The following is a 26,614-nucleotide window of genomic DNA, read 5'->3' as shown; positions in this document are numbered from 1 at the left end:
TAGTCCGATTTCGATTTGAAAATCTGTATAAACCGATATCCGATTCGGTTCGAAAAAGATTGAAATTTTTCCACCCCCACCCCTAATTAAAACCTGCATTTAAAAGTTACCCATTACGGTACAATGTATATGTTAGACTCCTTTGGTCCCCAATAAACATTGTTTCACATAAATATCAAGATCAACCACGCCACGGCTTCCCTGAGATTCACTCAATTCAATAGTTATTTCATATTTCATTGGTCAAATTTGATACATGAAAATATATGATTTTCTTATTTAGAATGGCATACAAGTTTTTCATATTAATTTGTAGAGTAGCATTTAATTATGCTGAATAGTACACTGGATTAGGCAGCTTAAACGTTCGATCGCCTGGATGGATCCCATTGATATCGGACCATTGATCGCCCATGTTTCCAATAATTCTGTATCCATTTGTCTCCAGTATTCTTCTTTCATTCGATTTATATAATTCAAGTGTTGTATTGGTTGGATAAGATGATGACCTGCATGCACCCAAAAGATTAATCAGGTTGATGCATAAATATATATCTAATTCAATAAAATATCAATAATTAAGTCTTATATACCAAAGGATAAGTTGCTCCCAAGTACGGTATCCAACATTCCTCAGATTTGTGGCTGTGGTCTCTCTCAAATATTCAGGTCTTCCCGTCAGGAACACAACCTTGAACCCTAGAGATAACAAATCTTCGTACAGATTCAGACTGTATGGCAAAGCTGGTGCTTTGGCTTCGGTCATCCATTCAAAAAACGACGTCCCATTAATTGGCTCAGTCCTGAAAATAGAGCATTAATTAGTAAGAAAAAAAAAAAAATGTAATTGGATAATTATTTCAGTGTCATTCTACTAATTAATCCATAATCATACCCGAATCCATGCTCAGAAAAATAAGGTACATGAGAGATTACGGTTTCATCTACGTCAAAGATCCATATATCCTTGCCGTCGCCGGCGAGCTTCTGGCTTTTAGCATAGAGAAGAGCCTCATCGGTAACGGCTTTTGAGTCATTCATGTACAGAGGGCCTAACATGTAACGCTTCACGTAATCTCCACAGGTTTCAGGAACCAGTTTCCCTCTAATATTATTAGTTTCCATACCAAGTCGCCAACTTGGGCATGAGAAACCCTGGGATGTTGCTACATGTGTAGCTAGAATAAAGAAGAACAATGATAACACTTTCATGATTGAGTGCTATAATATTTTTTTTTGCAGAGGAGATATGAAACTGTTTTCGATGCTTTCAATTGCATAATTTGCATCCTTTATATAGAATAAGCTTTTGCCTATTGACCTTGGAGTTCTACCGAAATTACTTTATCTAGTTGAACATTATGAACAACCAGATGCATATGCAAAATGTTTTTCATGTTTGAAAGATTATTACTGCAAGAATGTTTGAGAATCATGTATTTGTACAGTGGGGTCAAAAGCCTCTATTGGTCCCGATTTGGGTTCATGATCAACGTATATTTATCACGTACGTAGGTGGAACATATATATATATAAGAAAATTATATGAATTTTGGGATGCTAAAAGATATCTGAAAATGACAAAACTTAGGTGGCCTAACTTTTAATTTACTGAGAAGTCTAATTTATTTATTGAAATATTTTTACAAAAGCAAAGCTTGATTTATACATGTTGTGTCGTTGCCGCACGGCTCAAACAATAATAAGAGTAAACAACCACCTCTGGGTGATTGAGTGATTTGATAAGGAGTCTTGAATGTATTACTTAAGAGGTTATGAGTTTGAGTCTCTCATTGATTGCTAATACGGGTAGCTATTATAACTCTTACCCGGTTAGTAATTTCAGGGTCTCGTGGGATTAATTGAGACACATGTAAATTGATCCAGACACCTCCAATTTTATAATAATAATAATAAAGAGTAAACGACATTTTCCCACCCAATGTTTCACCTAAAGACACTTTTCTACCCAAAAAGATTCAAAATGATACTTTCTCACTCACCCATGGTTAACTTTAACTGAATAATAGAACTATCTTATTAACAGGTGAAAATATGCTTATATATATATATATCATTGACAACATAAGATATATTAGATATAAAATGCTTCATTGTGTATATAGCAGGTGTTATGATTCTCTATAAAATAAATTAGATTTTGATCTTATAGAAATTGTTTGGTCTGCCGCACACGGTTGCTAGTATATTAATTTCGATTACAGGCTGACAGGGTCAACGGGAGTAAAGTTTTAAGGGTTTTGATGAGTGATGATTAGAGAAAAGAATGATGGTGGTGTGAGGTCGTAACGATGTTTAAATTGAAAACGGAATATAAATTTAAGTAGTAAAATAATATTTTAAAAGTCCGAGGATAAGAAATTGTTATTAAGCCATTACTTGGATGGGCAAAAATTGTTTTACTCAATTAACATTTGGCCATAACTTGTCTTACATAAACCGGCGAACGTCAACAAATCCTGTGAGATAATGAAAATTGTTTTTCCTTATTAATACATGAAAATTCATAATTTTCTTATTCAGAATGAAAAACGTGTTTCATACTAATTGTAACATTAAATTAATTATGGTGCGTAGTACCATGGATTAGGCAGCTTAAAGGTCCGTTGGCCTGTATGGATTCCCGAGATATCTGACCATTGATCACCCGTGTTTCCTATAATTCTGTATTAATCAATCTCCCCGAGCTTTCTTCTTTCATTTGATTTGAATATCACATTTGGTACACCTGATGGATAATCTGATCCCCTGCACCAAAAAAATATTATAGCAATCCAAATACAGAAACAAATAAATTTCAATTATATATATATATATATATACTTACTTACTTGAGGATAAGTTTCTCCCAATTGGTGTACGCTTCTTTCTGTAGATTGATTGCTGTAGCATTTCTCAAGCTTTCAGATCTTCCTGTGAGGAAGACAACCTTTATCCCAAGAGACAATAACTCATTGTACAACTTAGGGCTCGCCGGCAAAGCTGGTGCATCGCTTTCCTCATTCCATTCAATCATTAATGTTGTGTTCATCGGATCAGTCCTGAAATATTAGGCTCCATTTGGCACATTATTTCTACCCATCTTTCCAATCCTCTTCCCCAAATATTGTTTGTTTTGTTATTTGAGAAATATTAGTATATTTTTTTAATTACTTTTAAACCTCTTAAGTTTATTAATTTCATTAAATACCCCAAAAAAGTTTAAAAATTAACAAAAATACCCCCATCCACCCATACTTGTCATATGCTGGCAACCACCATCGGTGATAGCCGGAATATATCACAATGGCCTACAAATGATCGGAACTGACGGATAATTCATCGATCTGGCCATCACTGAAGACCAAATCTGAAATTTTTCGACCATGACGGCCAGATCTGGCCGTAGATCTAGTCTTTTTCAACTAGATCCGTGGTGGATCTGGCCGGAAAATGTCATATCGACGTCCTACCCACCAAATCCGATCGGTCTGCATCGTAACGCTATTTTCCAGCCAGATTCTGGCGGTGGTGGCCGGAATCTGGCACTGTGGGTGGGTGTGGGTGGGTGTGGGTGTTTTTGTTATTTTACAAAATTTTATATATTGGGGTGTTTAGTTAAATTAGCAAACCTAGGGGTTTTTTTGTCAATTTTTAAATTTTACCTTATAATACTCCCTTATTCAACTACCCAATATTATTCTCAAAATCCTATTCAAAATAATAACACAAACGGACCCTTAATTTTCACACCATATCAATATAAAATAAATTGTACTGATTATAATTATGCATTGCGTATAATTGAATCTTAGTTGTAAAATACCCGTATCCCATTTGAGCCAAAAGAGGCAAATTGGAGAGAGTTGTCTCATCTACGTCAAAGACCCAGATGTTCTTGCCGTCCTGAGTGAGGTTCAGGGTTGTAACATAGCTATAAGCCTGATCAACGACGGTTTCAAAATCTTTCTTGTATTGTTGTTTATGGCCAACCGCGTATTTCTCCACGTACTTTCCACACTCTTGCGGATCTGTGTCCCATCCGATAATGTTATTAGTTTCGACACCAAGTCGCCAACTCAGGCAAGAGTAGTCTGAACCCTAGAATGTTGATAGAATTGCAGATTGAAGAAACAAGAATATTGAAAACTCTTTCGTGGTAGCTATGAAATTGATCTTTCAGAGAACAGTTTTTCTGATACTTTGAATTGCAAAACTTGCCTCCTTTATATAGGCTAATTAAGATTTGTAGATTGGCCTCAGAATTCAACTAAACTACACAAAATCTCGATGAATATTTGATCCTACCGCTAGGTCTTGATTATCTCATGCACATGCATATGGTCAATGCGTTTTGGCCCTGCATTCTCGCGTAATAATAGAAAGCAAGATTTTAAAATAATGTTTTTGTTTTTGTTATTGCACCCCCCTTCAAGAGTCGACCTTCACGATGGTTTTTACTCTATCTGTCAGTTATTTGATATAGCACCTCCTCCCAAGAAGAGGACACTGTACTTTAATCTAACCTATAGATAGTCTTTTCTATAGCTCAACTCTCAACGAAAATACCAATTAATGTTAGAACTCAAACCCAAAGGATAACCTAACCCAAAAGACTAGCCTAATAGATGGGAGAACCCTTCGACTTAAGTACCACACTTGATTGGTATGAGATCCCGGATCCTAACAAGTGTCAGTCCTTCACAACTTGTTAAATTTTCAGCTTGCTTGTGTCATTCAATTTTTATTTTGTCAAAACTCAGAGAATATCTGGTGTGTTCACATATATTAGATCAGGATTCATGCATGAAAATTCATAATTTTCTTATCTAGAATAATGGCATAAAAATTTTCATATTTGGAACATTTAACTATGATATGTTGTACATAGGATTAGGGAGCTTAAACGTCCGATTGCCTGGATGAATCCCACTGATATCAGACCATTGATCCCCCATGTTTCCAATGATTCGGTATCCATTGATCTCCTCAAGCTTTCTTCTTTCAATTGATTTATATAATTGAAGTGTTATATTTCCTGGATAAGATGATGACCTGCAACCAAAAGATTAATTAATTAGATCAACCCAAATAGAATGATTTCAAAATACGAGATTTTTAATTTCAAATACCATGTTTATGGCTTTAATTATTTCCTTAATTACAATGATTTTTTTCCTTTTTCTTTTTGTTTATTTTAGGGATATTATTAATTAATATTACAATATTTATAATGACTTGTTTCCTGTTTTATCTTTTATTACTTTCGAAATATTTTTATTATTATACATTATAACCTCCCTAAAATGATAGAAAAGAAAGAGGAAACATTAATGAAATTGTTCAAGAAATTAAGGCTTACTTGAGGATAAGTTTCTCCCAAGTATGGTATCCAACTTTCTTTAGATTGGTGACTGTCGCCATTCTCCACTCCTCAGGCCTTCCCGTCAGGAGGACAATCTTAAACCCTAGTGACAATAATTCTCTGTACAATTGAAGACTCGCCGGCAAGGCTGGTGCTTTGCTTTTGTTCATCCATTCAATGAACGACGTCAAATTAATCGGCTCCGTCCTAACAGTAGACACTACAATTAGAACAACATTACCGTATAAATAATGTATAAATCTAGATAACATTAAAGTACGTTAAAAATTTAAAAAATTACCCGAGTCCATGGTTAGCAAAATAAGGCAAATGAGAGATCAAGGTATCGTCTATATCAAAGATCCATATGTCGTTGCCGTCGCCAGCGAGCTTCAGGCTTTTAGCGTAGCGAAGGGCCTCCTTAGCGACGGCTCTCGAGTCTCTCATGTACTGACTGTGATGGCCTAACATGTAATGCTTCAAGTTCAAGTAATTTTTATGTTTAGGAACTGTGTTTGTTCGCATAATTTTATAAGTCCCCACGACCCAACTCAGGTATGAAAAACCCAGGGACGTTGCTACAAGTGTGGCTAGAACAAAAAAGAATGAAAACATTTTCATGATATATAGCTGTATATTAGTGTTTCTGAAATCTGGAGAAGAGATTTGAACAAATTTTGATACATTGATTTGCACAATTTGCCTACTTTATATAGCCTAATTAAGCTTTGTATGGTGACTTCATAGTCATAGATGACCTACCAGATTACCTTATTTAGGAACATTAAATTCTATATCTTGATTCTTGCCGATTGAGTTTTTCCAAAATGAGAAACTTTTCCGTAGAGTGGATACATTGTATTACTTAAACCAATGTCCAATGTTTTTAAACCTAGCTCGGGTCAAGTGGTCGGTTCCCAGGTTGACCCATCTGACTAGTTGGATCGACGGTTTGACTGTTGTTATACCTAAAAAATAAGGATTGACGCGAACGTGTGTATTAATTATATTATGATTAGTGATTTACAAAAAAGAATTAAAGTGAAAAAAGCTCAAATAAATGTGCAGTGTAATTTTCACATGCGGCAGAATTATTTATTGAGGCTACCATAATTCTTGTTTTTATTAGAATGATCTCCATCACATAGGTGGAATAATAATATTATACAAAATTAGATGCAAAAAAAATCAGCTGATTATGAAATGACAAAGTAGAGGTGGGCAAGGGATCAGTCCCTTGCGGGCCTAGGCCTGGGACCATGAGAAAAACCAGGACCTGGACCAGGCCCTAGGCCTGGTCGGGGCTGGTCCCATGGGCCTTGGATAATTTTATTTTCCTCCCTCAATTTTTTTATATTTTGGGGGCAAAACAAAATTTTATAGGGGGTTTTTAGTATTTTTTAGGGGTAAAATTTATAAATTTTATAATTTTTTTAGACCTGGAAGATTTTTTTTTTTTTAAATTTTATAAAATTTTATTTTAACCCTCATAATTTATATTTATTTTAAAATTAACAGGGGGTTTCATGTAATTTGGCAGGAACTACATTAGAAAAAAATCTGTCAAAGAATAATTTTAAATAATAATTAAATATTATCTAAAAAAGTTGTTTTCTAAGTTTTATTTTAAAAATATATATATTTTTTCTATGTGAAATGCAATTATAAAAAATTAAAATTAAAGTTCTTAATAATAATAAAAAAAAAAATACTTCCAAGTTCCAATATTTTTTTATTTTTTATTTTTTCTTAAGAATAAGTATGGCTTCTATTAGTATTGGAAGAGATAAGGTTTTTGTAACACCTCATATTTAGTACACGTTTTCCATTTTATGAAAATAAGTAATGGCCCATTAGCTTTTTGTTCTTCGTCATAACAGCTGGCTATCTATCATGAATCTGTATCCAATTAGGTATCATAAAGATGAAATTAGTTGTCAGATTTTTGGACAATATTTTAACGTTTTTGTACTCACGTCATGATAGGACCAATGGTTGATTGATTGAATTCATATGTTTTCTTTAAGGTGGTTGATTTTTTTTAATTTTTTTTTGGTTATATTTATCCACTAATTATGCTTATCAAAGTAAAATTATTGCTTTCATATTCTATTTACACCCGGATTTACAACTTTAACATTAGAAAAAAATATTATGAAAAAAGTTTGGTCCAATCTTTTCCAGTCAATTAAAATTGGGTAATATTACATTTATAACCCAAATCTCATAAGTGCGTTTGTTTTAATATTTGGGATAGTATTTTTAAAAAAGTAAGAATTGAGTGGTAATAATGAGGTAGAATTTAAAAATTAACGAAAACACCACCTATATTTGTTAATTTACTAAACACCCCCGTAACAAAAACATTAAAATTACAAAAACACTCACACCCACCCATTAAATACCGATAGCCGGCCACCACTGCCAAAGGGTGGAGTCGTCGTATTAGTGCATGACCGGTCGGATCTGGTCGATAGTACGCCGAGATGACCTTTTCCAGCCAGATCCATCGTAGATTTGGCCGAAGAAGGCTAAACCTACGGTTAGATCTAGCCGCGTTTGATTGTCAACGACGGCCAAAGATATGGTCGTCGTTGATGACTAGCTATGGCTAAAGATTTGGTCATCAACGGCCAGATCTTTGACCATAGATCTAGTATTTTCCTGCTAGATCCATGGTGGATCTGACCCAAAAAGGCTATATCGGCGTACTACCAGCCAGATCCCGCCGGTAATACGCCATTATACCAAATTCCGGCCACCTTCCAACGGTGGTGGCTGGAATCTGGCAAATGTGAGTAGGTGAGGGTGTTTTTATCAATTTCTAAACATTTTTTGGGAGGTGTTTAGTTAAATTAACAAACTTAGGGGTTTAAAAGTAATTAAATAAAATAGAATATGATTTTCAGAATAGGGAAACAAATGTATATTTTCAGAATTATAGGAATAAGATAATATAAAAATATTGAAACAAACGGAGCCTAGACATAGACATTCTCTCACAAACCCAACATTATAGCTCGCAAATAAGTCTTGCCTGCCAAACAAGCTAATATAAAATTGGAATTAACAATCTCAAACTAAACCTTAATCCATTATATATTTAATATATATACTCGAGGAAAAGCATGTTTAACACATCCTAAATACAATGTTTTAATTATGCACAAGCTTCATGATTTGCAGAAGCTGCTTGTCCAAATTTGGAATACACAGCTTGCATTGATCATTAGAACAAATTAATTGAATATGATCGTACTTAGTACAAATCATGTGTGTTAATTAATTTAATAAATTGTTAGGTGGCATGCTCAAACTGATAGAATTATGCTTGCCCAAATTTGGAATGGACAGCTTCCAATATTCTTCAATCCTTTCTGAATCATTATCACATGCATTTTAGAATATGTTAAATTTGATCCGACTTTATTCAAATTATTGGTACGACGAACATTACATTAATATTTTTTTTATTGCGAGAGATACATATGATAAAAATAAGTAGTCTGTCGTTTTGATGACGAAAATCTTCCACACTGACAAACTTGAAAATTGAACTACAAAATTAAGAAGGTTGATTAAAGTAATTAACTAATGTAGTACATGGGATCTGGAACTTTAAATGTCCTCTGGCCTGTAAAATTCCCCATCAAATCGCTCCATTGATCTCCCATGTTTCCAATTATTCTATATCCTTCCTTCACCAGCTTCCCTCTTTCCTTAGATTTGTAAACCACTGCTGTTTCTCCCGATTCAGACGTTTGCCTGCCACCAAAAATTTAAAGAAAAAACTTAAAATTAAAAACTCTAAAACACATTAGCAGTATTGATATAGTTAATTGATTAATTACTTTAGTACAAGCTTTTCCCAAGTATGGTAACCCGATTTCCTCAGGTTGGCTTCTGTTACGTTCCTCATTTTCTCAGATTTTCCTGTAATGAAGACAATCTTGTATCCCAGTTTCATTAAGTTCTCGTATAGATGAAGGACAGCTGGCACGGCGGGTGCTTTGCCTTCGAGCTGCCATTCATCGAACGACGTTTCATTATACTCCTTCGCCCTGGAAGTCAAGATCAATGGGTTATAGATATTAACTGTTTAATAAGATTGTAATATTTTCTTGCATGACTTACCCGAAAGCGTTTTCAGGGCGAGCGTAATAAGGAAGATTTGAGAGGGCAGTTTCATCGATATCGAAAACCCAGATATCCTTGCCGTCGCCTTTGAGTGTAACGTTTTTGGCGTAAACGAAAGCAGCAACAGCGGCGATGTTGCAGTCTTTGCGGTACTGGTGCCCTAGCATGTAATGTCCGACGTAGTCTTCACATGCTTCCGGAACCAAGTCCCAGTTGCGGATATTGTCGGTCTCGACGGCTAGCCGCCAGCTGAGGCAGTTGACACCGGCAATGCGGTGGCCTGCGGAGCCGGATTGTGGGCGGAGAAGGTGAATTTGGTGGGGAATTGCATGAGAAGTTGCTGCTATTGTAGCAAAGAAAAAGAGTGAAAGAAAGTTCATACTCATACTAAGGGAGAAAATATTTGGAAATAATTTTGATGGGATTTATCATCCAAAATGGTTGTTTAAATAAATTCTATCTTGTCAAAATGACCCCAAATTTGTATATTATTTACTAATTACACATTCTATAGGATTTTGTTTTCTGAATTAATTTTTAATTATTTAATAAACTGTGATACAACTTTACTGTCACATCTTGCAGAGTAGAGCAAACACATTAAGCTTAACCATATTTGAGTGGTCAAGTGATTCGATAGAGACTCTTAGATGTATTATTCAAGAAGTTCTGAGTTCGAGTTCTTCCTCGGCTGCTAATAGAGGTAGCTAATGGAGCTCTTACTTGATGAGTAATTCACAGATATCGAGAGATTAGTTAAGGTGCGTATAAGCTAGTCTAGATATCATTGGTCATTAAAAAAAAAAAAAAAAAAACCGGTACATTATGCTTAGATTACTCTAAAAAAAAAAGCTAAAAAAATTATGTTTTATTAATGAAATTTTATATTTTATTTGTAAAGAAACAACTGATTTTGAAAACCACAAAAATATGTGGTCCAACAATTAATTAATTTGTGTGTTCTACTGAAAAAGATATATAAATTTAATTATTGGTATCATTCGATATTCATCACGTGAGGGAAAATTAAACTCACAGAAGCCACAAAAATTAATTTAAAAAAGAAATAATGAGTTTGATTATAAATATGTGACTCAATGTTTCCTTGAAAAATTCTGGAAGGGATAAAAAAATTAGCAATAGAATATTCCAAAAAATGTTTAAATGAAAACTTTAAATTACAGGAAGATAACACACGTTTTCAATGTTGAGATAGTGGTCCATCTTTGAAGGGCCCCATGGGCAGTATTTAATTGCCAATTGGGCCCTGTTTTTGTTTGTTACTTTCCCTGGCTTTCCTTTGCCTCGATAACTGGTCTACTTAAAGAGATGAAAGTACTGGTGAGTGGTGACATTTGTGGAGGAAATTTGCTTTTGTAATATTATTGCTTCTATCTTTCGCAGAACAGTTGATGGAGACATTTCAAGGATAAAAACTCTGAAAATTAAACTTAATTGGGAGGAGGGGGGGCTGTCGGTGGAAGTGGAATGTCTTTCAACATGATATCCTTTTTTATTTTTTATTTTTTTTAATTTTTGAGAAGGATTAGCATGGATTATGTGATTAAGCACACAGTTTTAAGTTTGAATTTATCTAGCTCTCAAGATTTAAGAAATGATTATAATGACGGGATACAATATTAGTCACCTATAAAGATTAGTCGAGACACATACAAATTAACATAAACACTTTGCTTTCCCAAAAAAAAAAAAAAAAAAAAAACAAACACGATGAGAAAGAAATATGAAAGCTAGTTAAAATAACCTGTTTTCTTACCAACTGAGCAATGTAATTAACTCTTTGGAATTATAAGCACAAACTCACCCTTTTTTCTTACCAAACGAGGTTGGGTTAAATTTAATACAAATTAAAAAATTACTAGCAAAAGCTCAAATTCCTATCCAATTTTAACTAGCTTTCAGATTTCCTTTTGTAATCTATTGCATGTTGCTTCTATCTTTTGCAAAACAGTTTCCAAGATGGAGACATTTCAAGGATAAAAACTCTGAAAATTAAACTTATATTTGTTGTCGATGAAATGTCTTTCAACTATGATATCCTACTTCTTTTGAGAAGGACGAGCATTGGAATGTGTGGTTAAAACGCACAGTCTCAAGTTCGGATTCTCCTGGTTCTCAAGGTTTAAGTAGATGATCATGACGATGAGATATAATATTAGTCACTTTTAAAGATTAGTAGAGATGCACACAAACTAATCCAGACACCATGTTTCAAAAAAAAACAAAAACAAAAAAAAAACAAAAAATATTCTTTTGAGAAGGAAATATGAAAGTTAAAATAACCTAGGAGCTCTTAAACCATCAAGATGCACTTTGGGTTATAAAGCCCTAAGACAAAACCATGATGGACTATGTGTCCAAAACACACAATATTTTGATATCAGGCCCATCACTCAACTTGGATGGCCAGTAACTGGTGAGCTCGTGTCCAAAGCGGACTTGGCCCGCCTGTTACATCAACTTGCTGGCATCTTCAATATTCCACAATCTCTTCCATGGATAAAGAAATTGCTCAATTTAGTATACAGTGAAAAGCATAATTTTATGCATTTATAAAATGTAACATTCTTACTGAAGTAAAACCGACCTGTTGGAAAGAATCGCCAAAGAAACCAATTAATTATGCAATGTTACAGTCAATCAGCTCACTTTATCCTGCATATTCATGATAGAAGAGACAACACATAATATATTGAGCATTAACTTGACTGCATCGTCTGTGTTGTGTTGGTGTTGCTTCTGCGAACAATGAAGACATTGATCTTGAGTTGAGATGTAACTTCTGTCTTTAAAATGCAATCTCTGTTGGTGAGAAGAAACTCAGCTGCATATTTTGCAGTGGACTTTTGTTTATCCAAGATTGTCAGCTTAATAACTGTGACAATGAAGGTGTGCTTTTGTTGAAGAACCTCAACCTTTCTGGTCTGGTGCACCATTAAGAACAACAATTTCCCACCATGACTAGCTTGCAACCATTCACAAGAGTAACAATAGATTATGACTATTTCTGGGTATGCATTGCAATACTTCATGGCAGTCAGGCTAAGTGTCACTTAATCCATCTGGGTTTCAATCATGAATTAGAGGGATTAACTTAGAACCCAAACCCAAGTACTAATCCTGATTTGTTACCAAAAACTGCTCTACCCGGGCAAGGCATCTCAGTCACCAGCAGTGACATGATGATATTGCCATGCCCGAACCCAACCTGTAATTGGATTCTGCCTGCGAACTCTGACTTTCCTGTGAGAACCACTCTGCAATCGATCAAGCACTGCATATGTGATTGAATCAGGTGTCAACCCCTGTTGCTTGAGTTTTGCATAAAGATCCACTGCTTCAGCAGTTCTCCCACTTCTCTCAAGACAGTCGAGTAAGATGTTATATGTGACAATGTTTGGACAGCAGCCTTCAGCTAGCATCTCGTCAAACAATCGCAAGCCATATCAACTTTGTCCGTCTTGCCAAGCACTCGATGAGTGTATGTATGTACAACATCGGGATTCAACCCTTTCTCTTGCATCTCCTTAAATCTCATGTGTGCTTCATCAAGATTACCATTCTTCCCAAGGCAATTGTCAAAGAATTGTAAGAGATGATATCTGGTTTTAGTTGTCCACTCTCAAGTTCTTCAAAAACTTTAACAGCCTCGTCAACGTTTCCAGCCCTACCAAACTTGCGATCAGAATATTGTATGTAAATATATCTGGGGAAGGGCCATCTCTTTTCATTTCTCATAAAGATCATGGAGGTGAGATATTTGCTTCAACCTGCCCAAGCTGATAATACTGTGTTATACATCATTGTATCTGGATATATTCCCTTCTCATGAATCTTAGTCAGCAGGTCCATAGCCTCTGTTGTTTTCCCTGTACTGCACAGGCTTTCTAACATGGAAATGTAAGCATCCCGATCTCCCCTATCATCTAAGCTCCACATGTTGCAAAACAATCGTGAGCTTCACTTATTGGCCCAATTTGCTCAGAGTCCTAACAAGATATGCATAGATTGACTTAGTCTGTATTTCTTTGACACTTCCACAACTTCATCTAGTTTAGCAAGCTGCCCTTCTGCGGCCAGAACATTTAAAATGATACTATAAGTTCATTAGGTCACATTCTCTTTCCACCATTTTAGAGAAGAGAAGAATAACTTTGTCAACCATCCGTCCGTTTGCAAGTGCCTGGATCATAGTGTTAAAGCAAATAATTAGGAGTGCAGCCCTTTTTATCATTTGGTCAAAAAGAGTCAGTGATTCATCAGGCTACCCATCTTTCCAGTCATTCTGATCATGATTGTGTAAGTGTACTCATCAGGCGCCACAAGAACTTCCGTTTCATGTCTTCAAAAACCCTGTAGGCTTCATCAACCTGTCAAAATACTGCAGATCAGATAATAAGGATCCATGAAACTGACAATGGACCGTAAAGCAACCACCAGGAAATTGCACTTGTATGAATGAACTACAACACACCAATCTTAAAGAAACATCTGGATTTAAATAAATAGTATGTCAAAACCAGGCTTGCAATTGTTTCTTGTCATTTGATGAATTCTTATATTACTTTCTGGGTTACTCTAAAAGTTAATCGCCTGGCAGCATCCAAACACTTCCTTTCATAGTATGCCTCACTATTCAGAAACAAAATCAAAATATTCTTCTACTTTTGACAATCCTAAACAGCACTAATAGCACAAACTTACACCAATTTCATCAGTTTAAAATTCCTACACATTCCCTTCAGACCCACTTTCATGGCTACCTCAACTTCACAGAAGATTAATGCTTACAGGAAAGGCTATAAAACATGCTTTGAGCTCCATGCATTCATAATTATAAGGCAGAATAATTCAACAAACATCAACATTAATACAAAAAAAAAAAAAAAAAAAGGGTTAGAATTTCAAAACAAGAACCTTTTCATTTTTTGCCAAAGCATCCAGCAGCATGTTGTAGGCAAAGATGTCCAACTGGTATCCTTTCGTCCTCATCTCACTGTAAACCCTGAACGCCTCGTGCACGTCGCGTGACCTCAAGTAAGCTTGCAGCAAACACTTGTACGTGTAGCAGTTCATCTTCAAGTCCCATTTTTTAACCAACCCAATACAATTTTTCAAGTCATCAGAATTACCGAAGAAGCCGATCAAAATGTTCACGGTCGAGATGTTGCCACGTATCTTGGACCTCTCCATGTCGCTCAGTAATGCACGGACGATATCAAACCGGTCGGGGAGAGTCGATTTAGATAGAATCAAAATGAGTCGCGCGTAAGTAAAAGCGTCGTGGTGAAAATTAGGGGAAAGTGATGGACAAAACTGGAAAAAATTATATGCGAGACGAGGGCAGTTTAGGGATTTGAGAATTTCGGAGGCTTCGGCTGAAGTGAGAGGGGGAGATAGAGAGGAGAAGTAATCCGACAGCGATGACGTGGCGGTACGGGATTGGATGAGGCGAGTGGCCTTGCAGATGATAAGGTGGCGCGGGATTGGGTAGCCGCGAGAGTCGGAGGGGATGGGCTGAGGTGATGTGACTTCGGCAGTGAGGGAACGGCCGGTGGGGGAGGTTGAGGTGATTTTGGCTATGTATTTTGTGGCGTAGTGACGCCGCGTGATAGTGGCGCGTAGGAAATCGAGGTGCGGGCGGCTGCGGCGCATGGTTGGTCTACAGAGTGGTATGCTGTTATATGTATGGAGGGGCATTTTGATTGCTGGGTTGACTGCAGGTTCTGGCCAAATGCTGGCAGGCAGCGTAAGCTGCAGTTTGATGGAGCGATAACAGCAGAAATTTACAAATTTCCAGGCTGCTGTATATGAAAATTTTCGGTGACAAGGGGCGGCTGCTGGTGCTGGGTGCTGAAGAGTTCTTACTGTGCAGATTTTTTTGTTTCCTGTTAGGTGTTCCCAGGAGAGATTGGAAATATAGGGTGTGGCTTGCCTATCTCGCCGGTTCTTTGGCGCTCAAGATGGTATGGGCTGTTGTCTTGAGTCTGGGTTGTTTTGTGTATAAGGACTGTATATCCTTAGTTTTTGTCCATATTTAANGCGATGACGTGGCGGTACGGGATTGGATGAGGCGAGTGGCCTTGCAGATGATAAGGTGGCGCGGGATTGGGTAGCCGCGAGAGTCGGAGGGGATGGGCTGAGGTGATGTGACTTCGGCAGTGAGGGAACGGCCGGTGGGGGAGGTTGAGGTGATTTTGGCTATGTATTTTGTGGCTTAGTGACGCCGCGTGATAGTGGCGCGTAGGAAATCGAGGTGCGGGCGGCTGCGGCGCATGGTTGGTCTACAGAGTGGTATGCTGTTATATGTATGGAGGGGCATTTTGATTGCTGGGTTGACTGCAGGTTCTGGCCAAATGCTGGCAGGCAGCGTAAGCTGCAGTTTGATGGAGCGATAACAGCAGAAATTTACAAATTTCCAGGCTGCTGTATATGAAAATTTTCGGTGACAAGGGGCGGCTGCTGGTGCTGGGTGCTGAAGAGTTCTTACTGTGCAGATTTTTTTGTTTCCTGTTAGGTGTTCCCAGGAGAGATTGGAAATATAGGGTGTGGCTTGCCTATCTCGCTGGTTCTTTTAACAGGCGCTCAAGATGGTATAGGCTGTTGTCTTGAGTCTGGGTTGTTTTGTGTATAAGGACTGTATATCCTTAGTTTTTGTCCATATTTAAGTTGTTATTCTTTATTCTTTATAAAATTACAGGACTTTAAAATAAAAAAAAATAAAAAAAATATTTCAGTTTCATTTGCACCTCAAATAAGCAATTTGTTTTGAGCTTAAATTCAATTAAAAAAAAAAATATTGTGAATAAGCTTTAGTGAAGATAAGAGAGTTGTTTCAGTAAACAATGAACATGGCACTAACAAAATAAAGTATAACTAATCTGGCAACAATACAACACATGGAGAAAAACTGTATGTTGAATTTCATTTCCTTTTGAAGTAACAAAAAACTTTAAAATGAAATGTAAACATGGAAAATTTTTCATGATATGACCATGAAAGTGAACTTGTGTTCGTGTTCGGGCAAGCAATTAGGTAAAACCGAAAAGATATCTGGATGGCTATGCGCAAATCATTTTCTGTTGATCTATGGCAAAATTTTCTTGATTCTATTTTATTTTAATAGGTTTTAACAGGTTGCAGAGGGCATAAAAGTTGCCATGGGCCGGGGATGAGCTTGAAATGCCATGGTGCTCTATCATTTCGGACGAAACTTGCTGCTAACAGATTCGTAGCTGGGGACATTTATCACTGTGACAAATAAGGGAAAAAATCATCAGAATCGAAACATCAGAAAATCAAGATCAGAGAGCTCTTTCAGATATGAAGGAATTACCGTCCCCATAAGACGCCATTGTTAGAGGTGATGAAATAATTTTCTGGCCAACGTTTGTAATGTCATTCAAGTTGATTGCATCTACTGCCTTTAGGAAATGGTCCACAGGCTTCCTGGTGAAATCATATAAATTCATGGCATAAGAAACGAATGTCAATTTCAACAGGGTTTTCTCTTTATTTCTTTCAACCTGTTCTCTTCATGACTTGTAACCAGACTCCGATCATAACATGTATTCTTCTGAGATGAAGCATTTAAAAATTTGAAAAAACTTTTCCCGTTCCATCTCTGATTTATGCAATTGCAATTCAAAGATGCAAAGATAACAAGAATAGGAGAAAAAGGGTGCATATACTCCAGGCATACCTCTCTCCATAAGTTAGAATCTGTCTGCCTATATCTTCTGAAACAATCATCTGCATAATAGAGCCATTCAATAATTATAACATGCTATAACAAATAGAAATGAAAACACAAAGCGCGTATTAGAAACAAGGATAAAAGAAACACACAAAAGAACAAGAAGAGGAACACCCTAGAGAGAGAGAGAGAGAGAGAGAGAGAGAGAGAACATACTCTAGATTCCAGATTCATCAGTACTGCAGATTTTGTCGCTTCTTTGGCACGATTTAGCTGTGCTTCAGTTACTGTCACCAACACAAAATATTAGCAAAAATTTAGAATTTAATGGCAGGACTTGCTGCAGATTCCATGAAACACACAATTGTGGTAGTTATAGAACAAACCTTGTGCAGGCGTTGCAATTGCAATTAATTCTCTTACTGACAAATCAACTGCTTTTGAAACAAAATCAGAATCCTGTGACCATAAATGGAACATACTTGAACTTAAGTTTGTTACGACAGGAGACAAACAAGAATTACTTGCAAAGCGAAAGAGATGTGATCAAGATAAGGATTGCAAAATCATTGCATCTGATTATAATCATCCAGGGATCTCAATATTAAGATGATCATAAAAGGAAAATTATTTAGATGCATACTTAGCTTGAGGTTTCTCATTTAAATCAAGATCATTTAATATTTAATCCATAAAAGTGAAGGAATTGATCTTAACAATCAGCCCATTAACGTTTGGAGAATATTTAATCCACCAACACAATAGAGAGCAATAGGTGCCTTACAGTGCTAGCATAAATGCCAAACAATCCAGTATTATTGAAGATACTGTTGAATGCAGAGAAAGAGTGAATCTGCTGATACTCATTCAAGACGCGGAGATCTGCATTCAAAATGCATGAAATAAACAATTTTAAAACTCGAGAAGAACTTTGCACCGAATAGAAAGAATATTAGCACATTTTAAGGAGTAAAAAGAAGAATGGACAAGCAAAGTGAACAGTGCAGCAATAAGTACAACTTACAGAGACGTGAGTGCATCCCTTTTCCGGGGCCTCCAGCTGAAAATGAACCACCTCCTCCCATAAGCATCTGCAGAACTATCAAAATTGTTAATTTAATACACCATAATTGGATATCAGATCAAGACGGAGATATAGTAGCAGGTTAAATTTTGAAATGATTGAACTAGTGTGAAAACGATCATGAGAAGAAAAGAAAAGTAGAAAATGCATTAAATATCTCGAAGAAGCAAAGTTGAAAATGCAGCACCTGAAGAACAGTCAAAATGACAGCTTCTTTCTCTTTCAGCCAGCCACCTGGCAATCCAAAGGCAAGAGCAACATGTGTGCTCTGAAAAAAACAACACAGTTAACGGACCTCTATAAAATTAAGAGCTGATGAGGAAGAAAAAATCTTTTCTTCCTCGCTTTGACTGGGGCAAGACAAACTCATTAACTTAAGGGCAATTAGTGATTCATACCTGTGAATCAGCTTGCTGGCGATAATCCCCTCCAACATAAACAGATTTTGGCTCTACTGGACGGGATACTTTTGGAAGGTCTGAAAGAAGCGGCTCTGCAATTGGTAAAAGCTCATCAAGATCAATGCTAGATGCCGCCAGGCCTACTGCTCCTCGGCACATCAAGAGGACTTTAAGAGTGTAGTTAGTCCATTCAACAAAATAAACATGTATACAAGAGCAAAACAAAGATCTAACTAAAATTATGGAATGTATATATATATATATCAATGAGTTTTTTGTTCTTACAGCAATAAATTCCTCCAAAACCGTGCTGTCCAATCTGTTCAGCATTGATTCGGGAGCCAAAAGAGGATTTGCTAAAGCACCAGCATAACCAGCAGAGTGAATAGCCTCCAAGAGCAGACCTTGTGGATTGTTACGAACTTCCCCAAGCTCTGATTTCAATTTGAACAACTGTATAAATGCAGAGAAAATTGTAACAAGAACAGAGTACTTGACAGGAAAGGACCTCATAAAGATTACAGCTAACAGACACCAACTGTGAATTTTTAACATCCAAGAGTAATGACATGGAAATTGATCATGTTATAGACATACATACTTATCAGTGTTTAATTTTAGATGAAATGGTGGAGACAAAAATACTAAATTAGCATCAGTTCCTTAGACTCCAGTTTGGAGGTCACCTGATTCAATACATGAGTTCAGAAAGTGCAGCAAGCATGCACAAATATGCTACTTCCAACAGTGGGAAGCATCAAACATGACCAGATAAGGAATACAGTAAAAAAAATTATGCAAGTGACTTGTAAAAGAGTAATTGAAAAACCTGCAAGATACTCTGCACCAAAAGACCTTAAGAATTTAACAGAAGAGTGGCAAGATGAAAAAGATTACCGCTTCAGTGACTTCCCAATCCAAGAACACAGGATTCCTCACACAGTCCACAAGCAACTCTACCATTTCAGGGACATAGGTCTTCAGAGCATCAAAACTGTACCCCATCTGCTCCCGAGATGCAGAGGCTGATATGTTACCTCCAATTGCCTCCACTTCCCTCACAATGCGCAAGTGGCTCCGGTTTTTAGTGCTCTTGAATGCCATCTTCTCCAGCAAGTGGGAGGCCCCACATGACATTGGTGTCTCATAAACAGAGCCACAATCAAGATATATCCCTATGGAGGCTACTGGGTTCTAATTAATGAGACACATACCACTCATTAAAATAGCAAACAACCAAACAAAAATAAGACAGTAAAGCACTACCAAACGGCAATTTGGAGTTGAATAAAACAAAGCATAAAAACATTGCTGCAACCCACACATACCGCTGATGTTGCTGAGGCAATTCTGATCCCATTGTCAAGAGTTGTAACCTTAACCTTTCCTGGTTCAACATAATCAGGCAGTACAGGTGGAAGGGAAACACCTTCAAGTACTGTGTCCAAAGGAGGAAGAGAACTAGATCTTTCTCCAGTCAGCCAGCTAAAGAGCCCTGCTGATGATGGCCTCACAGCAGCTGCACTCGAAGTTGCATACCGCATGGCTTGAACATTCCCAAGAAGGCCCTGCTCAAACCATTTCATAATATAGAATAATACATTTCACTTTACTAACTGAGGTACCATGAAAAAACCTTTTAAAACAGACAAAGAGAAAAAGTTCCCCCTTGTAATCAATGCAACCACTTGCTAGATAATTTCAGTAAGAAAACAAAAGAGATTGATAAATAGAATATCTCCAATCAAACAAGCCCAAATATTGCTAATTAAAGTAGAAAGAAAGAAGAAAAGGTCTTTCAAGCTACAAAACCACATCTAAACGCAGTAAAATGTAGCACAATTAAAACAACATCCTTATTAATATAACTGAAAAAGAAAAAATCATACGTAATCGTCATAACCCAGAAAGCATGAACAAATACCGGATCCAAAATCCTCAAATATAACCCTCATTAACCTTCAATAACGCTAGAAAATGAAGGTCAATCTTTGTTTCTTTTCAATCGGTTTTTCAATCTAAACAGAACTTTCCTTCAAACCCAGTTCACAGAAAACCTTAACCATTTTTTTATTTCTTTGTTTCGAGTTCATGAATTTTCTGTAGAAACAAAAAGGAAGTTAAGAATTTTTTTAAAGGATTGAGCTGATACTGACCTTATGAGACCTAAGTCTCGAAAAAGCAGTTCTGTACATAGTCACTGCTTCTCAGAAAACCCTAAAAACTGTTACTTGTTTGTGTTTCTTTTAACGTTCGAAGGTTTTTGCAAAAGAGAAAACCGAACAAGGGCTGCCTTCAGTAGAAGAAGAAGGGGGACTAGATTGTTAGGATTCTCTGCTGTGAAGTGCATGATGTTAAAGTGTGGTTTTGTCTGTGAACTTTCCATGTCAGCATATCTACTGGATTTACAAATTATATGTCGTTTTACTAAAAGACTATAGGACGACAAGTAGCCTACCTAAGTAGGGCCAGCAACTTCCGAGCATGCGAACAGGTAGTGGTTTCCCGTCCCCGTCGTCAGACACCAACGAAATCCCCGAACAGTTCCCCGTCCTCGAAATTCGGGGATTGAAGACGGGAGCAAATAAACTCATACGGAAGAGGCAAAATTTGTCTCTTTCCCATAAATTTCAACATATTTTTCTTTCTTTTTTTATTTTAAATGAAAAGAAATCAAATTAATAATAATTATAATACTCTTCGTAGGTTTATTGAATTATTATTGGGAAATCTTTTGACTAACTATTGGTCATTTTAATGCAAAGAAAACAAAATAATAATTTTAAACTTTGTTATTAGAAAAAGAAACTAACATTATTTAAATTAAAAAACCACACCCAACATATATATTAAACAACTAATCAATATATTTAAAGTCGCTTTTATCCTATTTTTATATATGAATGAAGAAAAAACTTATACAAATCATATGTATATAACATATATTAAATAAACTAAATGAAAAATAATTAACACGTATATAAATAAATCATTGACCAACGGCAGGTATAGATACAACTACAGGTTTTTACACTTGACACCTCTACTTGCCCTCGTACCTATCCTCGGTATGGGGATGAAAATGTTTCCTATCCTTACCCACAACCTTGGAATTTATCTTTGAGTAATTCTCATCGAGTAGGAATAGGTTTTTCCGGGTACCCACCTTATCGAGTTTTATTATCATCCCTATGTCTAAGATACTAATGAATGAATGATAAAATTATACAAAACATTCAAATTTCAAACTTATGTATTTTCTTTCTGATTAATCATAAAAAAGTATTATGGATAGTTTTTAAAATAAATATGAAATTTAAGAATCACTTTACTATAGGCCATAGGGCTTACAGCCTCCATTCAGATTAAGCCTGGGGTATCAAACCATCAATATATTGATGTTTGTATTGTTCATAAGTTGAAAACATTGGCTTCCATTGATACCACAAAAACAACAAATTAATTGTTTTATCCCTGCAAAGAAAATACTTGTTTATATATAATTCAATGTTATTTAAAATTTATTGTTATATTTTGCAAGATTATTGTTGTATGTAACAATGTCGAATCCTCTTAAAACTAGGAACATATTTGGATTATAGTTTATTACAATGACTTTTTGAAGTCTCCATCCCATGTTTACCTTTCTTTACCAGTAAAATTCTTCTTCTCTTGATGTTCATCTTTATTTTTATTTTTATTTTTATTTTTTTCTCTCTTTCATCTTCAAACAACAAAACATCAGCCAAGTAGACAATAATTTACATGCCTCTAAAATCTGATACACATCTTTTTTTGGGGAAACCTCGACGGTACGAGGAGAGTTTTATTGAATGAAAAAGAAGGATAACACCTAGACAAGGGGGGACGTAATGAGTCTTACCCTTCAAAAGAGTCTAAATACATAATATGGAATGCAAATGCATGCAATACATTCATGTTAAAAAAAAAAAATACACCTAAAAAAAATTAGTCCTAAGAGGAACAATAGTGTAAAAAATTCCAAACATGAAATAAACGTTTATCGCACTAAACATCCAACTAATAAACAAGCAAAATTGAAGATCGACGTTAGCCCATCTATGTTTGTCTGTGATCAAATTACTTCCTCGCAAAATGGACATAGAGTTAAGCCATTTCACCCAAATATCCCGAGCAGGTTGAAACTTTATACTATGAGCACAAAGAAGTTCTCTTAAAAAGGCATCCATGCATGACAATTTGCTTTTTCTCTTGAAATTTGATGTCTGGAGTTCAAGTAGCACAAAGAAGCGTTGTGCTGATAAAGAAGGGGAAAAAAAAAAAAAAAGCTTGTCAAAAATCATAATAATCAAGATATATACATATATACCTTCTATGATCGACGACGGTCAATTACTAAATGTAATGCTCAAAGGTAAAAGCCACTTGCCTTGGTTTAGGGGCACACATTTGATGACAATGATTCTGCAAATAGTACATACTTTGATAAAATGGCTTCTTGAATAAGAATGCTTTTAAGATTCTTGAGAATATCTGAAAATGGAAATGAAAGATATAGTAACAAGATCATTCACATTAAGGAATTACCTGATCTTCCTATTTATTTCATTTTAAACAGATTTATGAATGTCTCCTGTCTCTTGAATAATCCAAGTAGTATTCTGACCATAGAGTTTGTTCCTTTACCCTGCGCATTAAATAAACACTTGCTTGCTAAGAGATGAACTCAACCATTTCAGTGCAATAAGAAAATATATATCCTCAAGCCTCAAGTATAAATGGGATGGAAGCTAATATAACATATTTGGGATTTTAGCTTTACAATTGATACTACATGCATCAAACTGTAAAAGTTCAAGACTACTTTCTTTTGTTAGACACAAAGACTCTCTAAGCAAGTCTTTATCATTTGACATGGTATTTCTGCTAAGAAATGGTAACAGAGCAGATGTATTTACCATTATAAATAAAAGCATCATCCAAAATGCTTACATATCCGGGATCTTTGTACCTGAAAATTGAAGGTGAAGAACTATTTCAAAACTCCAACTGTGAACAAAGTAAAAAATGTTATTCTGAAGCTTCCTCTGTTGTCTAGCTTCTCGCATTCTGCATGCCACAAAACAATAAAGCTAATAGAGATACATTTCCCTCTGAAATCAACCATATCTCTTTTAACATTAAATTGTTTTGCTTAATACATACTAGAAATGAAACAAAGTAGGATCAGATATACTTATTTTAACATTAAATAGTTTTACTTAATACACACTCGAAATTGATAAACATTCAATCAAATTGTTTACTTTTATCGATATTTTAAAAACAAATTGAAACTGCTGCTTATTCTAGTTAACATTACAAAATGCAAATCTATCCATTTATTTGATTACTAGTAAAACCTGTATATAAAGGAAATGAAGAAGGAAAAGAAATTACCCTTAGATTGATAACCAGGAAAAGTGTAGGAGAATTCAGAGTCCATTTTCTACCCAAAATCAGTCATTTTTTTTTTTACAACGCTGTTTTACACAATGTAGCCAAGCATATCTCAATTGTGGTTACCTTTCTTAACAATGCATCCAGGCATGACAGTTTGATCTCCTCTTGAAATTTGATGTCCGGTCTACAATTTGCACAAGGAATTTTCTTTCTTAACCCTAAAAAAAAAAAAAAAAAAAAAAGAATCCTGGTTAAAATGATAATAATCAAAGATATAACTATACTTGATTTCATTACTTACACTAGACCATAAAGGCTCAAAATTAAATCACATAAAAGCTAATAGAACAAACTTGGGATTTTATGTTTACACCTCAAACTCCTTGCCTCAAGTATTAAATTGAAGACTACTTTTATTAGACACAAAGACTCTCTAAGCAAACCTTTAACATTAGGCATGGTAACAAATAGTAATCAGTCTTTGATTTTTCGGCGCTTAAAAGCAAGCGGAGAAGCGTTTATATTCAAGATTTTTTCTTATAAAAGTGAGAAAATGCAAACCTGATAGAGAGCATATAAGATTTGTGCCAATTGACTGAAAAATACACCCAGTAGTTACCTCTTTTTGCCGGCATGTTTTTCTCCACATCATCATATGACGCTTTCTTTGTTTCATTCAAAAAAAGGAAAACCAATAAAACTAAGAGTGAGATATATTCATATATCATATTATATTTAAGGGATAAAACAGTGAATGGAAATTTGTACTGAAGTTAATAAATATTAAAAATAATAATGATGATAAATTAAAACTGCTGTTTGTTCTAGATAATATCACAACATGCAAATCAATTAAAAAAATTGATTGATCTATTACTTTGATTACTTAAAAAAAGTAAATCTATTAAAAGGAAATAGAAAAGGGAAAGAAATTACCACTAGACGAATCTTCAGCAACAAAGACGGAGGATAGGGAACCTATTTCACTATTTGGATGTCAGGGATGCGAGAGATTTGGGCCCAATAGTCACCTGTTTCCTTTTCACAACGCCGTGCTAAAATAGGGCAGTAATTGAGCCGCAATTTTTCTAGTGTGGCTGACTGAAGAAGATTTTCCGGTAATTCCTTCAAATCATAACAGTTAGAAATGTGCAAGGAACACAGCCATGGCATGATTGTAATATCTTTTTAATCCTTCTTTGTAATCTCATAATCCCATTCTTCCCAATGTGAGAGATTTCAATTTGGGGAAGGCAATTGCAGATGTGTCATCACTCTTAATTCCTAAAATTTCATTACCCACACTTTTCACTTTGCTTACCCATTTTATATTGAGTACTTAAAGGGATGATAATTTCCCTAAAAATAATAATGATAAAATAAAATTGCTGCTTGTTCTAGATAATATCACAACATGCAATCAATTAAAAAATTGATTTATTACTTTGATTACCTAAAAAAGTACCATCTATTAAAAGGAAATAAAGAAGGGAAAGAAATTACCACTAGGAAGAATCGTCAGTGACAGAGTTGGATGATTTGACATGCTGGTGGGAGAATTCAACTTGCGGATTAAGAAATTTCGATGTGAGGGATGTGAGAGATTTGGGCCCAATAGTCACCTGTTTCCTTTTCACAACGCTGTTGTAAAATACGGCAATGAACGAGCTGCAATTTCTCTAGTGTGGTTGACTGAAGAAGACTGTTTGGTATTCCTTTCAATTGATGACACCAAGAAATGTGCAAGGAACGCAGACATGGCATAATTTTAATATCTTTTTCATCATTCTTTGTAATCTCATAATCCCACTCTTCCCATTTTTTCATGTTTTTAAATGTGAGAGATTTCAATTTGGGGAAGGCAATTGCAGATGTGTCATCACTCTTAATTCCTAAAATTTCATTACCCACACTTTTCACTTTTGTGACGTACCTTATTTCGAGTACTTCAAGGGATGATAATTTCCCTAAAGAAGGCAAATGCTCAATGCTTACGCAATCAACAATACTTAACACTCTCAGATTAGTTAATGACACCATCCAATTGGGGAATGATGTGCTACCTCTATAGTTTTGAATATTTAATTTCTTTAAATTTGGAGGTGGCTGTAAGGCTTCAAGAATTACCTTATCATTCTCATTTATTCTCTTCTGAAAACGCAGGGAGTAAGTTATATATTCAAAATATAAATCCAAAGAAAGGAGATTTTGGTTATTCTTAAGTTGTGCTCTTTTCGCCTCACCCACGTCTCTCAAATATCCCAACCCTTTTATACCCAGAGAATGAAGATTGCTAAGGTGTTGTAAACAATCAAGACTACATGCTTTCGTATTATCACTCACTACGAATTCTTGTAACGTCCGAAGACAAGTTAATTTCTCCATTCCTTTTGGCATGTACTCTAATCCTATAGTTCCCTTGTTTATCAAATGCCTCAAGTTTATTAATTTTTCCATCTTTTGAGGTAGTTTCATGAGATTGTAAC

General features: G+C 35.6%; 5 protein-coding genes, 1 long non-coding RNA gene and 1 pseudogene across 6 annotated transcripts; all 7 read right to left on the bottom strand.

Annotated features, from left to right (window-relative positions):
* Positions 1–207: 207 nt before the first annotated feature.
* On the bottom strand, positions 208–1,270 carry LOC116126166 (acid phosphatase 1-like). The gene is made up of 3 exons (XM_031411866.1): positions 896–1,270; positions 594–803; positions 208–509 (listed from the first exon to the last, which is right to left on the bottom strand). Exons 1-3 carry the CDS (start codon positions 1,210–1,212, stop codon positions 329–331), a joined length of 708 nt encoding a protein of 235 aa, XP_031267726.1. The 5' UTR covers positions 1,213–1,270; the 3' UTR covers positions 208–328.
* A 1,315-nt stretch (positions 1,271–2,585) lies between these two features.
* LOC116126156 lies at positions 2,586–4,804 on the bottom strand (annotated as a pseudogene).
* A 48-nt stretch (positions 4,805–4,852) lies between these two features.
* On the bottom strand, positions 4,853–5,890 carry LOC116126155 (acid phosphatase 1-like). Its single transcript, XM_031411857.1, has 3 exons — positions 5,667–5,890; positions 5,363–5,572; positions 4,853–5,055 (listed from the first exon to the last, which is right to left on the bottom strand). Exons 1-3 carry the CDS (start codon positions 5,888–5,890, stop codon positions 4,872–4,874), a joined length of 618 nt encoding a protein of 205 aa, XP_031267717.1. The 3' UTR covers positions 4,853–4,871.
* A 2,882-nt stretch (positions 5,891–8,772) lies between these two features.
* Positions 8,773–9,928, bottom strand: LOC116126167 (acid phosphatase 1-like). Its single transcript, XM_031411867.1, has 3 exons — positions 9,500–9,928; positions 9,217–9,426; positions 8,773–9,130 (listed from the first exon to the last, which is right to left on the bottom strand). The coding sequence occupies exons 1-3, from the start codon at positions 9,886–9,888 to the stop codon at positions 8,953–8,955; spliced, it is 777 nt and encodes a 258-aa protein (XP_031267727.1). The 5' UTR covers positions 9,889–9,928; the 3' UTR covers positions 8,773–8,952.
* A 1,937-nt stretch (positions 9,929–11,865) lies between these two features.
* LOC116126150 (pentatricopeptide repeat-containing protein At1g51965, mitochondrial) lies at positions 11,866–15,533 on the bottom strand. The gene is given in 12 exon segments (XM_031411851.1): positions 11,866–12,962; positions 12,965–13,102; positions 13,105–13,200; positions 13,203–13,256; positions 13,259–13,303; positions 13,306–13,490; positions 13,492–13,543; positions 13,546–13,628; positions 13,630–13,786; positions 13,789–13,837; positions 13,840–13,893; positions 14,441–15,533. Coding segments are annotated over 12 exon segments (1,974 nt in total). The 5' UTR covers positions 15,224–15,533; the 3' UTR covers positions 11,866–12,684.
* Positions 15,534–16,335: 802 nt separating this feature from the next.
* Positions 16,336–21,216, bottom strand: LOC116126165 (mitochondrial-processing peptidase subunit alpha-like). The gene is made up of 13 exons (XM_031411865.1): positions 20,861–21,216; positions 20,033–20,272; positions 19,602–19,898; positions 18,967–19,157; positions 18,702–18,843; positions 18,491–18,571; positions 18,244–18,310; positions 18,004–18,101; positions 17,606–17,678; positions 17,436–17,506; positions 17,226–17,275; positions 16,860–16,972; positions 16,336–16,774 (listed from the first exon to the last, which is right to left on the bottom strand). The coding sequence occupies exons 1-13, from the start codon at positions 20,897–20,899 to the stop codon at positions 16,722–16,724; spliced, it is 1,515 nt and encodes a 504-aa protein (XP_031267725.1). The 5' UTR covers positions 20,900–21,216; the 3' UTR covers positions 16,336–16,721.
* A 1,900-nt stretch (positions 21,217–23,116) lies between these two features.
* LOC116126161 lies at positions 23,117–24,336 on the bottom strand. Its single transcript, XR_004127440.1, has 3 exons — positions 24,252–24,336; positions 23,698–23,795; positions 23,117–23,373 (listed from the first exon to the last, which is right to left on the bottom strand). It is a non-coding gene; the product is annotated as an uncharacterized LOC116126161 (long non-coding RNA).
* Between the last annotated feature and the right edge of the window lie 2,278 nt (positions 24,337–26,614).

This window comes from Pistacia vera, unplaced genomic scaffold, assembly GCF_008641045.1.
Source record: "Pistacia vera cultivar Batoury unplaced genomic scaffold, PisVer_v2 Contig176, whole genome shotgun sequence".
Lineage (NCBI taxonomy): Eukaryota > Viridiplantae > Streptophyta > Magnoliopsida > Sapindales > Anacardiaceae > Pistacia > Pistacia vera.
Note: the sequence above shows the minus strand (reverse complement) of the source record. Positions and strands in the feature narration are given on the sequence as shown.

Coding starts and splice junctions, on each gene's coding strand:
- LOC116126166 (XM_031411866.1), bottom strand. CDS start 1,212: ATGAAAGTGTTATCATTGTTCTTCTTTATTCTAGCTACACATGTAGCA. Junction 804..895: donor TTTTCTGAGCATGGATTCGG/GTATGATTATGG, acceptor CTCTATTTTCAG/GACTGAGCCAATTAATGGGA. Junction 510..593: donor TGGGAGCAACTTATCCTTTG/GTATATAAGACT, acceptor GGGTGCATGCAG/GTCATCATCTTATCCAACCA.
- LOC116126155 (XM_031411857.1), bottom strand. CDS start 5,890: ATGCGAACAAACACAGTTCCTAAACATAAAAATTACTTGAACTTGAAG. Junction 5,573..5,666: donor TTTGCTAACCATGGACTCGG/GTAATTTTTTAA, acceptor GTCTACTGTTAG/GACGGAGCCGATTAATTTGA. Junction 5,056..5,362: donor TGGGAGAAACTTATCCTCAA/GTAAGCCTTAAT, acceptor TTTTGGTTGCAG/GTCATCATCTTATCCAGGAA.
- LOC116126167 (XM_031411867.1), bottom strand. CDS start 9,888: ATGAGTATGAACTTTCTTTCACTCTTTTTCTTTGCTACAATAGCAGCA. Junction 9,427..9,499: donor CGCCCTGAAAACGCTTTCGG/GTAAGTCATGCA, acceptor CTTGACTTCCAG/GGCGAAGGAGTATAATGAAA. Junction 9,131..9,216: donor TGGGAAAAGCTTGTACTAAA/GTAATTAATCAA, acceptor TTTTGGTGGCAG/GCAAACGTCTGAATCGGGAG.
- LOC116126165 (XM_031411865.1), bottom strand. CDS start 20,899: ATGTACAGAACTGCTTTTTCGAGACTTAGGTCTCATAAG. Junction 18,572..18,701: donor GCCAGCAAGCTGATTCACAG/GTATGAATCACT, acceptor TGTTTTTTTCAG/AGCACACATGTTGCTCTTGC. Junction 18,102..18,243: donor AGGGATGCACTCACGTCTCT/GTAAGTTGTACT, acceptor TTTTGAATGCAG/ATCTCCGCGTCTTGAATGAG.